This window comes from Lutra lutra, chromosome 17 (assembly GCF_902655055.1).
Source record: "Lutra lutra chromosome 17, mLutLut1.2, whole genome shotgun sequence".
Taxonomy (NCBI): Eukaryota; Metazoa; Chordata; class Mammalia; order Carnivora; family Mustelidae; genus Lutra; species Lutra lutra.
Window position 1 is genome coordinate 50,028,766 of NC_062294.1, and position 14,230 is coordinate 50,042,995.

The window sequence follows — 14,230 nt, forward strand, 5'->3', positions numbered from 1 at the left end:
GCCCCCACATTACACATAACTTGGCTCCGTCATTTCCTGAGTAACACTGGGCAAGTCACTCACCCTCTCTGGGCCTCAGCTATCTCACCTGGAAAATGGCTCTAATGGCTCTGGAAAATGGCTCTAATATCTGCCCACTAGGTGACTGTTCCCATTAGATGTGGGCCACTCAGTAAACGTGCATCTTTATAACCTCACAGCTGTCGCCCCGTGTCAAGCTTCCTCTTCCTGTCACTACCGGACTCATGGACTAACTCAGGATGTGCCTTCCACAAGTCAGTGTATCAGACATCTCCTTTCATCCTGATCTGAGGCCTGCAAACTCCCGCACCCACCTGGTGTTTGGTCTTATCTGGAGAACAGAGCGCGAGATGTAGGCAGAGACAGAACACAGAGACACGGGTTGGGGAGAGCACAATGTGTGCGTATCAGAGCAAGACCAGGATCTTCCTTATCCCCCCACAATAAGTGAGAACAGCCCTTCCCATCTCTATCTCCCCACATTGGTCAGAGAATTTCTCCCAGGGCTAATGAAGTTGTAATTTGAGGCCAGTGGAGCTCAGGGTTAAGCCCCAGGCTCTGGTGCAGGGTGGGGTTGAATTACACCATCACCACTTCCTGGCTGGGTACCCCTGGGTAAGTGCTAGCCCCTCTCTGTACCTCAGTTTCCTCCTCTGGAAATGGAGGTCTTCCTTAACAGTGTCTGCTCACGGTGGCTGAGAAGAGGTCAGATCAGCACAGAGGCTAGGGCCTGGCACCCTGACAGCTCGGCAGGTGTTAGCCGCGATCGCTACCAGTATTTGGGTACTGGTTGCTCTAACTAGATCATCCTCCTCCTGTCAGTGAGGGCCGGTCGGGGCTCTTCTGGGTGCTGCTGGGTCCCCAGCACTGCAAACAGACCCGGCAGAGGCGGCACTTGGGGGGCTGTTTTCTACTAAACAAATGGAAAAGACTGCAAGAAGTTCTGAGCTAGACTCCGCTTACTGAGAGAGGGGCAGAGGGAGGGAAGAGAGATGCAGTGATGAGGAGAAGCTAGAAAAGATTAGGAAAGGAAAGGGAACTCTCCGTATCCAGCCCACTCACTTCACAGATGGGGAAAGTGAGGCCCCGGAGAGGCAGAGATGTCCTAACCCCAAGCACCCGGCCCCACACCTAGCTGCCTCCCTTCCCCAAGTCTGACCTGCTCGCAGGCTCTGGGAACAGACAGATGCCACTAGAAAAAACAGAGAACTTTATTATCCCCATTACAAAGGGCAGGTCTTCGCAGGATGAGGGCAGGAATTCTGACGGCAGGGAGGAGGCCCCTACTTGCCAGCGATGAGCGGGTTCCGCAGGACCACGATGACCGAGTCCCCGCGCAGGAACATCTTGGAGATATAGCGGTCCTTGTTGACTGGCTTGGACTTCTTCTTGCCCTTGCCACTCTTGGGGACCTCGGTCCACATCTCCTTCACATTCTCCAACACCATGTTGCAGTGCCTGGGGTGGGGGGAGGCACCGGGATTGAGGGGGGAACCTTCCATCCGCCCCTCTTCCAGCAGCACCCACAGAAGGTGCAGGCCTGGGACTAGGACAGCTGGGGCTCCCACGCCACCTCTGCCAGTCCTCAGGTTGAGGCCTGGGCAAAGAACTTCACCCCTTTGGGCCCCAACGTCCTGCTCTCTAAAATGGAGCCATTCCCAGAGCCTCCTCATAGGGCTGCCGTGAGGATAAGTCAATACGGCATTCTCGTAAAGACTCAGAACAGGGCCCCGGCCCAAGGTAAAGGTAACCAAAATGGGTCTGCTTGAGTTTCCGAATTCCAAGGACTTCCGAAGGCAGCAGCAAAGGAGCCGCTTCTCTGCGGAACCAGAGGCCCCAGGGTACACGACGCCTCCACTGCCGGCCCGCGTGGTCCCTGTCTCTTCATGGTGCCAGAGGGACGCGTGTGAGGACAGGATGCATTGGCTCACTCCGCAGGCACTTAAAATGAATACAGCCCTGAAGCACACAGAAGATATCCCTGCCCTGACCGGGTCTGCATTCCTGGTCTACAGGCTACAGAAGTCAACAGACGGCCCTGATACACTGTCAGATTATGTTACCTGCTATGAAGAACAATTAAAGCCAGGCGAAGGGATAGGAGAGAAGGAAATGTTACCGAGTGGCAAGAAAACAGAAAATAGTTAACAAGAGCGGGGAAGCTCTGCACCTTGCTAAGGAGTAATATCCAGGAGGGACTGCTGAGTGACAAATGCCAAGTACGCGAGGAAATTGATTCTTTTGAGGGGAAGAAAGGGGGTAGGAGGAGCATCAATGTTGCCCACTTGCTTGTACAATACAGAATCCTAGAAAACATTCAGAGATGGGGGTGGGGGCAGTGGGGTGACCGGGGTAGACTGGGGACAGGCTGGATGGAAAGTCTTCATTAGACTGCTACTACTGTTTTTTGAATCCTGTGAACATGTCAGCAATTTAGAGAAAAATAAGTTAAAAAAAAAAAGTGGGGGGCGCCTGGGTGGCTCAGTGGGTTAAGCCTCTGCCTTCGGCTCAGGTCATGATCTCAGGGTCCTGGGATTGAGCCCCGCATCGGGCTCTCTGCTCAGCGGGGAGCCTGATTCGCCCTCTCTCTCTGCCTGCCTCTCTGCCTACTTGCGGTCTCTGTCAAATAAATAAATAAATAAATAAATCTTAAAAAAAAAAAAAAAAAAGAAGTAGCGTACCAATATGGAAACATTTCCAAGGTATACTGTTAAGTGAAAAAGCTGAGGTCTAAAACTGTGTGATGTGCCGTTAGCAAGTGAATTAAAAGTAAAGGAAAGCACCCTCCTCTGTCCGTCGGTCTGATGTCATGTAAGGAGACAGACCTGAGGAATTCGCCATGGAGGGATTCGTGGGGAGGGAAACTGGTGGGCAGGGAGCAAAGACTCACTCTTCATTGGGCGCTTTTGTTTCTTTTCAATTTTGCCTCAACTGAATTCCCTGCTCCCCCAAGAAAGTAGCGTAATTAATACAGTAAGTACCAGGGTTAGGAACGCCTTAGCGCCCTGCAGGGACGTTCTCAGACCACTGGTACAGTGTGAAAACAAGATGCAGAAGAGCACAGGGGAGATTCAGTCTTAAAAACAATTAAGTTTATGACAGGACGGCATGTCAATTAGACCTCAAGAAAGCTGCTCGCTAACACCACAGAGGGGTCCCTGCATGTGTGTGAGTCCAGTGTGGTGTGGCAGGATACGTTCTAGGGTGAGAGGCTGGGCAGGGTGGAGAGGTGGGAAGCTGATGTGGGGACAAGCAGCAGGAGGGGAAGAGGAGAGAATCACCTTAAAAAAACAAACAAAAAAAAGAAACAAACAAACAAAAAAACCAGGGGCGCCTTGGTGGCTCAGTCAGTTGGGCATCTGCCTTCAGCTCGGGTCATGATCCCAGGGTCCTGGGATCGAGCTCCCATCAAGCTCCCTGCTCGGTGGGGAACCTACTTCTCCCTGTTTCCTCCCAGCTCACCATCTCTGTCACTTTCTCTGTCTCTCTCTCAAATAAATAAATAGAATGTTTAAAAAAGGGGGGAAAAAAGTATACTTGTGGGGTGCCTGGGTGGTGCAGCCGGTTGAACGGTGACTTCTGGTCTCAGCCTGGGTCACAATCTCACATTGTGAGATTGAGCCCTGCCTTGGGCTCTGACCTCAGTGCAGAGTCTTGCTTGGAACTCTCTCTCCCTCTGCCCCTCCACCCTAAATTAAATAAATCTTAAAAAAAATGTGTGTGCGCGCGCACACACACACACGTATATAAATAACCCACCACCTGCTGTGCTGTTGCTAAGTGCCAGGTCCCTCTTCTAAGCACGAAGTCCACAGTCCTCACTGCATCTCACCCCCAGGAGGCAAACACTAGGGTCACCTCCAGCTTCCAGTGCAGGATACCGGGCACAGTGGGATGACATTCTGGTAGTGGCAGAGCCCGCGTTCAAATCCAGGTCTACCTGCCTCCATGGGCTCGGCACTTCCTGTTCTCATTCTCATTGTCCTGGAGAAGAAACTGAGGCTCAGAGTGAAAAGACCCATTCACGGTCACATAACAGCGTGTGGCAAAAACATTCTAGACTTCCGCTTTGCCACACTACTTCCCAAATGCTACCTGAAGCCTGCAGGATATATGTTTACTGAGCATTTACCACGTGAGCTACTGAGCCAAGGACTCTTCCTACAGAAATCCTCAATCCTCACAACCATCCTGCGAGGGCTATTTTTATGAGGCCCTTTTTGCAGACAAGGACACTGAGGCCCAGAGAGGGAAAAAAACCACTCGCTGTTCCGTCTGGCCGGAACACTCGGACCGCAAGTGAAGCTTGCTCCTTCACTGTATCTAGGTCTGATCGTCACGGCCTCTTCCTGTGGGGCCTCTCGCGTTACAGTCTAGGACAGCACCTCCTTCCCAGCACTCCAAAGTCTCACTTGGCTTTTCCTTTTTTTTAAGATTTTACTCATTCACGATAGGGAGCAAGAGCAAGCACGAACTGGGTCGGGGCAGAGGGAGAGGGAGAAGTAGACTCCCCACCGAGCAGAGACCCTGACGCAGGGCTCAATCCCCTGACCCCAGGATCATGACACGTACATGGGAGCAGATGCCCTCCAATGGAGTCACCCAGGCGCCCCTAGCTTTACTTTTCTTATGACAAATTATTTACGTGCCCACTGTCGGCTTCCCGACCCACAGCGTAAGTTCTCGGAGTATAGGACCCATCTTTGCTTTAGTCACTGCTGTCTCTGGACCCTAAAACAAGTACTGGGCACGGGTACTCTACGTTATAACGGCAAAAAGTGATGAAGAGCTTCCTGCGTGCCCGAGGCTGTACTAGCTGATGACTTCACTACACATCGCATGTATTAAGTCTGCAAGCACCAGAATTAGCGTCATTGTATGGAAGAGATAAAGTTACTTGCTGAAGGTCGCCTGGCTGCTAAGAGGCAGAGCTGGGACACGAATCCAGGAAGCCTGGCTCCCATGTTCGTGCCCAGCACTACTGCACCACATGGCTGGACGGACCGCAAGACATGGCAAGACACTGTCGCACCTTGTGGTCTGCTGGTACTTATGCCCCAGGACTCTGAAAATCTTGACTTCGGGCTCCTCCCACTGGAGCTGGGACCACATCTCTGGGCTTGGGCAGAACACGTTCCAGGACCCCCGCGCTCACCTGTCAAAGGCCTTCACACGGCCCAGGAGCTTCTTGTTGTTGCGACAGTTGATGAGCACCTGGGTGTTGTTCTTGACTGACTGCGTGAGCACAGAGAGTGGACCCGTGTTGAACTCTTCCTCCTCCCGCTTCTGCAGCTCCTCTGGGGTCATCTCACTCTTGGGCTTGTTGAGGAGGCTCCTGAGTGGGCAAGCATGGAACCCACAGGTGAGGAGGCGCAGTGCTGGAGCTTGTGTGGTCACATGGCCTTGCACTTGGGGGTGTCTCCCCAACCTTTCCCCAACACTCCCACCCTCCTGCTCAGTCCCTCTCACTTGTCATCACCTCTCGGATGCTTAACAGACACTGCCAGCCTCACACACCTCACACACCCTCCGTTGAGCTCTAGATCTCCCAACCACCCCCAACCTCCTCCATCCACAGCCTTCCTCGTCTTCTAGTTCCCTGAGCAAAAAACTCTGATATCAGTTTGACTCTTCTCACATCCTACATTCTATGTGCCAGCAAATCCTGTCATCTGTCTCTAAAATAGACCCAAAAGCTCACCTTTCTTACCATGGCCTAACCTCCATCACCTCTCTCTTCTAACAGCCTTACTTGCCTCCCTGCCTCCACTCATGCTCCCCAGCGGTCTGTTTCCCGGAGGAGTCCCAGAGGTTGTATCAAAAGGTAAGTCGTATCTTCTCATGCTTCGAAACCCTCCCATGCCTTCCATCTCTTTGTAAAAGATAAAATCCGAAGTTTTTACAATGCCTTGCATCTGCCCATCCCTCTGGTCCACCAGTAACCTCCTAGGTGGTCCTTTAAGGTATCAGGCAAGCTTTCACCTTGGGCCTCTGCATTTGCTTTCCCTCTGTCTTTACCCTCCCCAGATATCTCGGAGGATCTCAGGGTCTTCAGGTCTTTGTTCAACTGTAGCTTTCTCATTGTGTCCTGCACTGGTTATTAAGCTACTCTCTCTCAAAACTGGCACACCCCATTGCTTTTACCCTGCTCTATTGTTTTTTTACTCACAGCTCTGGTCACCTAACACGCCCTATGCTTTATATGTTATTATCAGTGTATTCCTTGCCGGCCTTTTCCCACCCCCGAAGCTGCGGCTGGGGAGATTTTTTTTCTTATGGGGCAGGGGTGGTATTCACTGATGTATCCCACGTGTCTAAAGCAGTGCCCGATAAGGGATTGCTCAATAAATAACTGCTGAGTGAGTAAATAAATCAGGAAAGTCATTTCGGCGACTCGTGAGCTGAAAAACTCTCGAATGAGGTGAAAAGCCAACCGCCTCCCGCTCAAACTGTCCAGAAAAGTCCCGCACCTAAAGCCGTTATTTCTAAAACTCCACACTCCTGTTTCCCAGGTTCTTTGCTTCCCCTTAAAATCCGTTTCAGTAAGACCAATTATCTGGGAAATCCTAGCCTGTTAACGGATAAAGATGCCTTCTGTCTCGAACTCAGGACCCGTCAAAGGCCCCACGCCCGTCCTCAAACTCGTCAGGAGAAAGGTGCGTACTTTACCCCTAAGATCTCTGTCCTCGTCCCGCTTCTGCCCGCCACCGGTAAGCGGCCACATTTACGTCCTCAACCCCACTCCCGCCACCAAAGCCTAGCCCGGCCTCACATGGTAATAGTGGCCGCGGTTCCAGGTCAGCACCGTCTCCTCCGCGTTGCGGTTGCCTCTGAAGGGAGAGCGACAGGCGGGACTTCCGTTTCCGGCAGCTCACTTCCGCTGGCGCCTGCGCGATCCCAACCTGCGGAGGCGTGGCCTGTTGCCATAGCGACCCGCGCCAGCGCCGCGCAGAGGTGGGATGGAAGCATTGCCTAGTAGTTCAAGGAGTTGCGGGACCATACGGGGCAGATATTCACGACAATGGAGAGAAGGAAAAAACGGATTCGACTCAAATCATTTCGTTGTAGAGCGGCACAGGTTGAAGGAGGGAAAGGACACCGCTTTCCAAATGCCCGCCGGCCCTGCCTTCGGGGGCGCGGCCTCCACGAAGCCAATCGGCTCCTTGCTTCAGGGACGGTCACCGCCCCTTTTCCTTCAGGGTCTGTTCTATTACGTGTCTATTGATCTTTCCGACTCCGAGTAACCAATCCTTTGCCTTCGTACGGGAGGGGCGTGGACCTGCACCTGGGTCCAGTGTTTTCCGCGATCAAACATTTCTCATTGGCTTCCTTTCCTCCGCTGAGGCGGAGCCTACCCCTTTCTCTCTCCCTTTTGGGGTTGTTCAACTCTCGGGGGAACCAACCCCAAAAGCCCCAGGGAGACAAGGAGGCGTGTTCTCAGGACTACAGCCCTCATTGGCTTCACTGACCGAGGGAGGGTGGGATGGTGCAGCCGCTCTTCTTGTTCATTGGTCCGGTGATTCCATGGGTGGGATTTGGCTGGGCCTAAACTATCCGCGGCCAGAGACCGGTTTCTGGGCGAAGCTGCCATGCCTTCCGGGGGCCGCGGGCGGTCCCGGCTGCGGCTCGGGGAACGTGGCCTCTTGGAGCCACCCTCACCGCCCAAGCGCCGCCTGCTCCCGCGGGCGCATTTCTTGCCCCTGCTTCTGCTGTCCCTGGCTGTGGCCTCGGCGTTCTACACCATCTGGAGCGGCTGGCTCCGCCAGACTGAGGAGCTGCCGCGGGGCCGGGAGCTGGGGGTGAGGCTGGGCAGGGACAGGGGCACCGCGGGAGCCCTCGATCCCTGCCTCCCCTTCGCTGCGGTCTCAGGTTGACGTGGCTGTATCGGATGGCCCCAGCCGCAGGTGCTGCGGTCTCCATCGTTAAAGCGCATGCCCGTTGCGAAAGAACTGAGGCTTGGGGCTTATTCTGCAATAGGTGGTTCTCCCGAAGAGGAAGGGTCCGGAGTAGTAAGACTTGGGAGTTCTGGGTTCTAATCTGAAAGTCAGCTATTTGGAAGAGTCCATCCTCTCTCTCGGCCTTGATTTCCGCGTCAGGAGTGGGGTGGGCTGGACCTCAGGGGCTTACAGGGACTTCTCCGGAGTCTAACATTTATCCTGGAAACCTCCAATGCTGGAGTCTCGAATTAGGAGGAAGAACCGGGGTTTCTTAGGGGCGATGGCATCCGGGTTGGGGTCGGAAGGGAGGTTGCTCTCACGCTCGGCTCTTCCCTATCCCATCCACTCCTAAGGGCCGGTTGATCGGAAGCCTCCCCGAAGCTCGGCTGCGGAGGGTGGTGGGGCAGCTGGACCCAGACCGTCTCTGGAACACTTACCTGCGCCCCCTGCTGGTTGTGCGGACCCCGGGCAGCCCAGGCAATCTCCAAGTCAGAAAGGTAAGGGCCCCCACCTCCAACCCCTGGCCCCGCAACCTGCCTGGGAATAGGAAATAGGCATTCTTCCCAAGATCCCCCAAGCAGCTAAGACGCAGAGCTGGGACTCTGACTGGAGCTAACCTGAATCTAGAGTCCCACGTTGGTATCCACTAGGCTGTATTGTTGTCTGTACTCCCCGCAGAAGCTTACTGTGTGCTAGGCAACAGCCCTATGAGGTGAGCACCCATGTAATCCTCACTATGAAGATGGAAACTGAGGACCCGAGCAGTTAGGCATTTTGGCCAAATCAAGACCTAATAAATGTCATACCTAGGGTTTCAATCAAATTACAGATTGGCTCCGGGGCTGGCACACTCCCAGAAAACATCTAGTCATTTGAAGACTTATCCCTAGAGTTCAGATCCCACCTCAGCCACTTGGAGTGTGACCTTGGACTAGTTTCTTAACCACTCTGTGCCTCAGTTTTCTCAGCTATGAAATGGAGCCATCGACAGTCCCTATTCCTACAGGGTTCCTAGAACAGGGCTTGGCACTCAGAGAGTGCTATGGACGAGTGAGCTGGGATTAGCCTTGGCGTGGAGAGGCAAGGTCATGACACACCTGGCACTCAGTAGGCCCTCAGCAAAAGCGTGTCAAGGGAATGACTTAAACCAAAGTGGGGATTAGGAGTCAGCCCAAGTGCTCTGCATGGCTCAGGTCACATGGCCCTTCTTCCAACCTCCTCCCCAGTCCCTACCCACCCTCCCACCTCTCTCCTGCCACTAGTTCCTGGAGGCTACTCTGCGGACCCTGACCGCAGGCTGGCATGTGGAACTGGATCCCTTCACGGCCTCGACACCCCTGGGGCCACTGGACTTTGGCAACGTGGTGGCCACGCTGGACCCAGGGGCTGCCCGTCACCTCACCCTTGCCTGCCATTATGACTCCAAGCTCTTCCCATCTGGGTCGACTCCCTTTGTGGGGGCCACGGATTCGGCTGTGCCTTGCGCCCTGCTGCTGGAGCTGGCCCAGGCCCTCGACAAGGAGCTGAGTAGAGCCAAGGAGCAGGTGAGGAGTGGGGGGAAGGGTGGGAGACCGGGGCTGCCTCGACCCTAGTCCAACCTCCCTGCCTGGACTTGTCTTTCTATCTCCGTTCCATACTTGCAGTCACAGGGACCTTTCCCTCCCCTGAGTGTCAGATCCCGTTTCCTCTCTGCCCAAAACCCTCCCATGGCTCCCACCCCATTGGAGACATAAGCCAGAGTTCTAATAGGGGCCGTGAGTCTCCTCTCCCTCCCATGTCCCTCCTAACCCCGCTCTAGCCACCCCTCCACTTCCTCCGAGTTCCTCGGACTTACAGGGCTCATTCCCGCCCGAGAGCGTTTGTACCTACTGTTTGGTCTGGCTAGAACATGCATTTCACAGACATCTTCCTGGCTGGTTCCCACCCTTCATTCAAGTGTCCACTCCGATGTCACCACCTCTGAGATGGTTTCCCAGCCGCCCTGAGAGAGCCCCGTCAGTATCCCAAGCCTTTATGGTGTTTAATGTGGATGTGTTTGTCCGTCTGCCCAGCTAAATCAAAATCCCTCAGGCCGGGATTTGGGAGCTCTTGTCTTCTGCTGTATTCCCTGAGTCCAGAAGATTACCTGGCAGTAAATTACGTCAAGAGAAATGTGTAGGATTTGCAAATGAAAGAAAGCAAAAAAAAAAAAAAAAAAAGAAAAGAAAAGAAAAGAAAAGAAAAAAGAAAAGAGAAAATGAAATGAAATGAAAAAAAAAAGAAAAAAAATGAAATTAAAAAAAAAATAAAAGAAAGCACAAGTGTCCTCCTGCTTCTCCCCTGCTCAGACCCCTTCCGTGGTTCAGACCCCCTCAGGCCTCTTCACAAAGCTCTCTGGCTCTGGTGCCAACCCTCGGCCCTATTGCTTCTTGCCTGGAAACACTCGCCCCTCTGCCCCGTTTTGTCAGGCCAGCCCCCACTCACCTCCGTGCAGACGTCCCTTCCCAGCAGACCCAAAGTGCTCCCCGGGCCAGGTTATCCCCCACTCCCTTCCCGTGCTCTTTTGGAACCCCAGAGTTCTTGGAAGCATTCGTCCCAACCGCATTTCACTGCGTAATGATTCGTCTGTGGGTCCGTCTCTTCTGTTAAAGGAGCCTAGAGAATAATAATAATAATCAGAGCCGCCCCTTCTTAGTTACTATATGCCAGGTGCTGTTCCAGGACCTGGATTTGCACCCTATGATTTGCACCTTATGATTAGAATTGTTATTAATCCCATTTTGTCATCTGATGCCTTGAGAAGTTAGTAACTTACCTGTAAGTTACTGCTCGGCTACGAAGGGGCGGAGCCAGGATTTGAACCCAGGTGGTCTGGCTCAGGTTCCGAACTTCTGGCCCCCACGCTCTGCAAGTGAAGAGACCTAGTTTGCCCTATTCAGTGGTGCAGGCAGGCAGGAAACGTGGACGGGTCGAGGCCGAGGGCTGGAGCCCAGCTGGCCCTGACCCCCGGCTCCCACAGGAGGCCCCGGTGACTCTGCAGCTGCTCTTCTTGGACGGTGAAGAGGCCCTGAAGGAGTGGGGGCCCCAGGACTCCCTCTATGGCTCCCGGCACCTAGCCCAGCTCATGGAGTCTGCCCCCCACAGCCCAGGCCCCACCAGGATCCAGGCTATCGTAAGACCAGGGCCCCCATTGGGTTCCGGTGAGGGCGGGAGAGGGCAACACAAGGTTGGCGATATCCCACCCGGCCTCTCTCTTCCTAGGAGCTCTTCATGCTTCTCGATCTCCTGGGCGCCCCTAATCCGAACTTCTACAGTCATTTCCCTCACACAGCCCGCTGGTTCCATCGGCTGCGGAGCATCGGTAAGCATGAAGGTGGGGGGCGGGCAGCGGCCTGGGATGCTGGAGGAACAGCCGGGCGGGGCGGGTACCTGTTTTCTGAGGGGTCATCCAGCCGCCCTCCACCTCCCTGCTGTCTCTCTAAGAGCAGAAACACACAAAGATCCCACGGCAATCAAGTGCAGTGATTCCACACAGGCCCTGGGGTCCAGTAGCCTTGGCTTTGAATTCTGGCTGTTCCTCTTCCCAGTTGGGTGAACCTGGACTAGTGGCTTCATCTCTCTGAGCCTCTATTTCCTATCTGTAAAATGGGCACGATGATAACAATAGTAGGGGGATCTACCTTCTAGGCTCAGAGGGAATAGAGGAGACCGGGAACACAGTGAGCCCATGGTAAGGGTTAGCAAACTGCATCCCTGTGGGCGTGATCAGTGCTTCACCCCCAGCCCCCCCGCCCTGCCCTTATCTGTGAACAGGGGACTCTTTGACCCTGAGAGGCTGACCCTTGCTTTCTAACCCCCACTGCCACCAGAGAAGCGACTGCACCGCCTGAACCTGCTACAGTCTCATCCCCAGGAAGTGATGTATTTCCAGCCGGGGGAGCCCCCTGGCTCCGTAGAAGATGACCACATCCCCTTCCTCCGTCGAGGTACTTGCTGTGGGGCGGGGGTAGGGGGGCAGTGTCCAAGGGAGGGACAGGTGGGACCTGGATCTGGCCCCTTCCCAGGGTCAGGGACTGGTGGCAAGTTGCTGAACATCTTTGTGCCTCGACTTTCTCATCTGTAGAATGGGGGCACTAAGAGCCCCTACCTCAGACTTGTTGAGGGGACCGAATGAGCTCATCATACACGTACAGACATTACTTGCACAGTGCCTGGCCCACAGTAAGCATTCAGAGAATGTTAGCTACTACTGGCGGTGCCTCAGTGAGCACAGATTCCAGTACTTGTCTTTCAAGGCCCTGCGGGAGCCCCGCAGAATCACGGAGGAGCTTCCAAAAATGTCCAGTTGCGTTTCAGGCGTTTTTCATTTCACTGACCCACAATCTCGGGTCTCTGCGTTAGTTTTACAAAACTCCCAGATAATTCTGCCGCACAGCCAGGGTGGAAGACATCTGGTAGAGGGGTTCAGAACATAGGTTTTAGAATAGGACAGACTGGGGCTCCTGGGTGGCTCAGTGGGTTAAGCATCTGCCTTTGGCTCAGGTCATGATCCCGGGGTCCTGGGATGGAGCCCCGCATCAGGCTCCCTGTTCAGTGGGGAGTCTGCTTCTCCCTCTGCCTGCTGCCCCTCCTGCTTGTACTCTTACTCTCTCTGTCAAATAAATAAAGTCTTAAAAAAAAGGGCAGGGGTGCTATTCATAAAGAGAAAAAGAGCCTAATAATATACCTGGCAATCTGAGGTCAAAGACATCTTTCCCTTCTTCTGGTCTTTGCATAACCCCATATATTTTGAGTTTCTCTAGTTGGTGTATAAGAACAATACATGTACTGGATATGTATATATTTTTAAATGAACATGTTGCCCTCACACGCTTAAAATCATCCTTCAGAGTTCTTCAAGTGCTAGGACAGGGTATCTTCTGGATTGGTGGGGGGGATGAGGCAGGTTTCCCTGGGCCTGGGGCTGGGCTCCTGGGTCGGCCTGACCGAGCCTCCCCTCTCTCCTGCCAGGGGTCCCAGTGCTCCACCTCATCTCCATGCCCTTCCCCGACGTGTGGCACACACCCCACGACTCTGAGGCCAACCTGCACCCCCCCACAGTGCACAACCTCAGCCGCATCCTCGCCGTGTTCCTGGCTGAGTATCTGGGGCTCTAGCCTCCGCATCTGATGCTGGAGGAGAGGAGCCCGGCCAGACGTGCCAAGGACACGTGGAACCAATGGACCTCAGGCCAAGCTACCCCGGGGTATGCTGGCTTATCCTTTTCTTTGGTATGGATTCTACTTGCGCTACGATTTGAAGACCCTCTTTCCTCTGTCTCAAGCCACCATTCTTTAAAGACATGGAGGAGTCAAGACTACTGCGGGGGTGGCAGCCAAAGGAATAAGGGCTTAGACCCCGTCCTGGAGGAAGCAGTCGGTCAGAAGGTTAGCAGGGGCCAAAGGCTCTTCTCAGTTTCATGGTTGGCACACCTCGGTCTGGCATCTGGACCGGTCACAGCACCCCGCCAAATGAATTCTCTGCGGCTTGTGTTTTTATGTCCATGGAGTGCCATGTGGGGGTCCACAGGGGATGTGCTTGGACGCAGGAACAGAGGAGGTGGAAGCCAATATTTGGGAACTCTAGTCGGCCAGACCCAAGGGCAACAGACCAGTGTTTCTGTGAAACATATTCTACAGAATTAGCATTACGAGGTGTTGCATGAAAAAGGGGATCAAAGACACGGGATGAGACATTAAATGAGTTTCTTCATTGCACAATGTGAATTTTCAAGATTAACAGGGAGTGCAGCGTTGTCTCCCCAAAGTATTTCACCACCGGACCCCTTTATGGGGAAGCGCCTAGGGTACCTCAGAAGACACTTTGGGAAATGCTAGGTTTTGACAGTTCAAGTGTATTCATGGGAGGAATGAGTAAGACGGATTCACTGCCAACGAGTTCTACCAAACCATCCTTTCCTTTTCACTTGTGGGTTGAGGAAGTACTTCCCAACCCAGCTAAGGTTCAGACTCAATGGGGGTGCTTACTAAAAAATTCAGACTCCAGGTTCCACCCCAGACCTCCTGAATCAGAACTCCAGGGATGGGCTGGGACTCTGCAATGAGCCACTGAGGGAGTCTCCTGATCAGAGAAGTTGGGGACCTGCTGTCCTTAAGGATACAGTGTGGGGTCTTCCCAGTGGCTTAGCAAACCTACTCAAAAGACAACCATAAAATGGAGGGCGCTTAGAGAGGGGGTCCTCCTGTGGGGCTCCGTGCCTGCCAGGTTTGTGACTCAGATGGAGCCCTGGTAGG

General features: G+C 53.8%; 2 protein-coding genes across 3 annotated transcripts; one reads left to right on the forward strand and one right to left on the reverse strand.

The window, feature by feature from the left end:
• Positions 1-1,211: 1,211 nt before the first annotated feature.
• SNRPD2 (small nuclear ribonucleoprotein D2 polypeptide) lies at positions 1,212-6,941 on the reverse strand. Its single transcript, XM_047712002.1, has 3 exons — positions 6,794-6,941; positions 5,177-5,356; positions 1,212-1,479 (listed from the first exon to the last, which is right to left on the reverse strand). Coding segments are annotated over exons 1-3 (357 nt in total). The 5' UTR covers positions 6,796-6,941; the 3' UTR covers positions 1,212-1,304.
• A 629-nt stretch (positions 6,942-7,570) lies between these two features.
• On the forward strand, positions 7,571-13,693 carry QPCTL (glutaminyl-peptide cyclotransferase like). 2 transcript variants are annotated; one of them, XM_047711498.1, is made up of 7 exons: positions 7,573-7,820; positions 8,312-8,455; positions 9,221-9,502; positions 10,957-11,109; positions 11,199-11,298; positions 11,807-11,923; positions 12,948-13,693. In XM_047711498.1, exons 1-7 carry the CDS (start codon positions 7,611-7,613, stop codon positions 13,091-13,093), a joined length of 1,152 nt encoding a protein of 383 aa, XP_047567454.1. In that variant the 5' UTR covers positions 7,573-7,610; the 3' UTR covers positions 13,094-13,693. The 2 variants fall into 2 exon arrangements, with proteins under 2 accessions (XP_047567455.1, XP_047567454.1); XM_047711499.1 differs by lacking the exon at positions 11,807-11,923 and having other exon boundaries at positions 7,571-7,820.
• The last annotated feature ends 537 nt before the right edge of the window (positions 13,694-14,230 follow it).

Bases quoted from the DNA above. Each gene is read 5' to 3' on its own strand.
- SNRPD2 (XM_047712002.1), bottom strand. The intron at 1,480-5,176 runs GTGAGCGCGGGG...CCCCCACCCCAG, and splicing joins CGTGTGAAGGCCTTTGACAG to GCACTGCAACATGGTGTTGG.
- QPCTL (XM_047711498.1), top strand. From the start codon at position 7,611: ATGCCTTCCGGGGGCCGCGGGCGGTCCCGGCTGCGGCTCGGGGAACGT. The intron at 8,456-9,220 runs GTAAGGGCCCCC...TCCTGCCACTAG, and splicing joins GCAATCTCCAAGTCAGAAAG to TTCCTGGAGGCTACTCTGCG. The intron at 11,110-11,198 runs GTAAGACCAGGG...CTCTCTTCCTAG, and splicing joins CCACCAGGATCCAGGCTATC to GAGCTCTTCATGCTTCTCGA.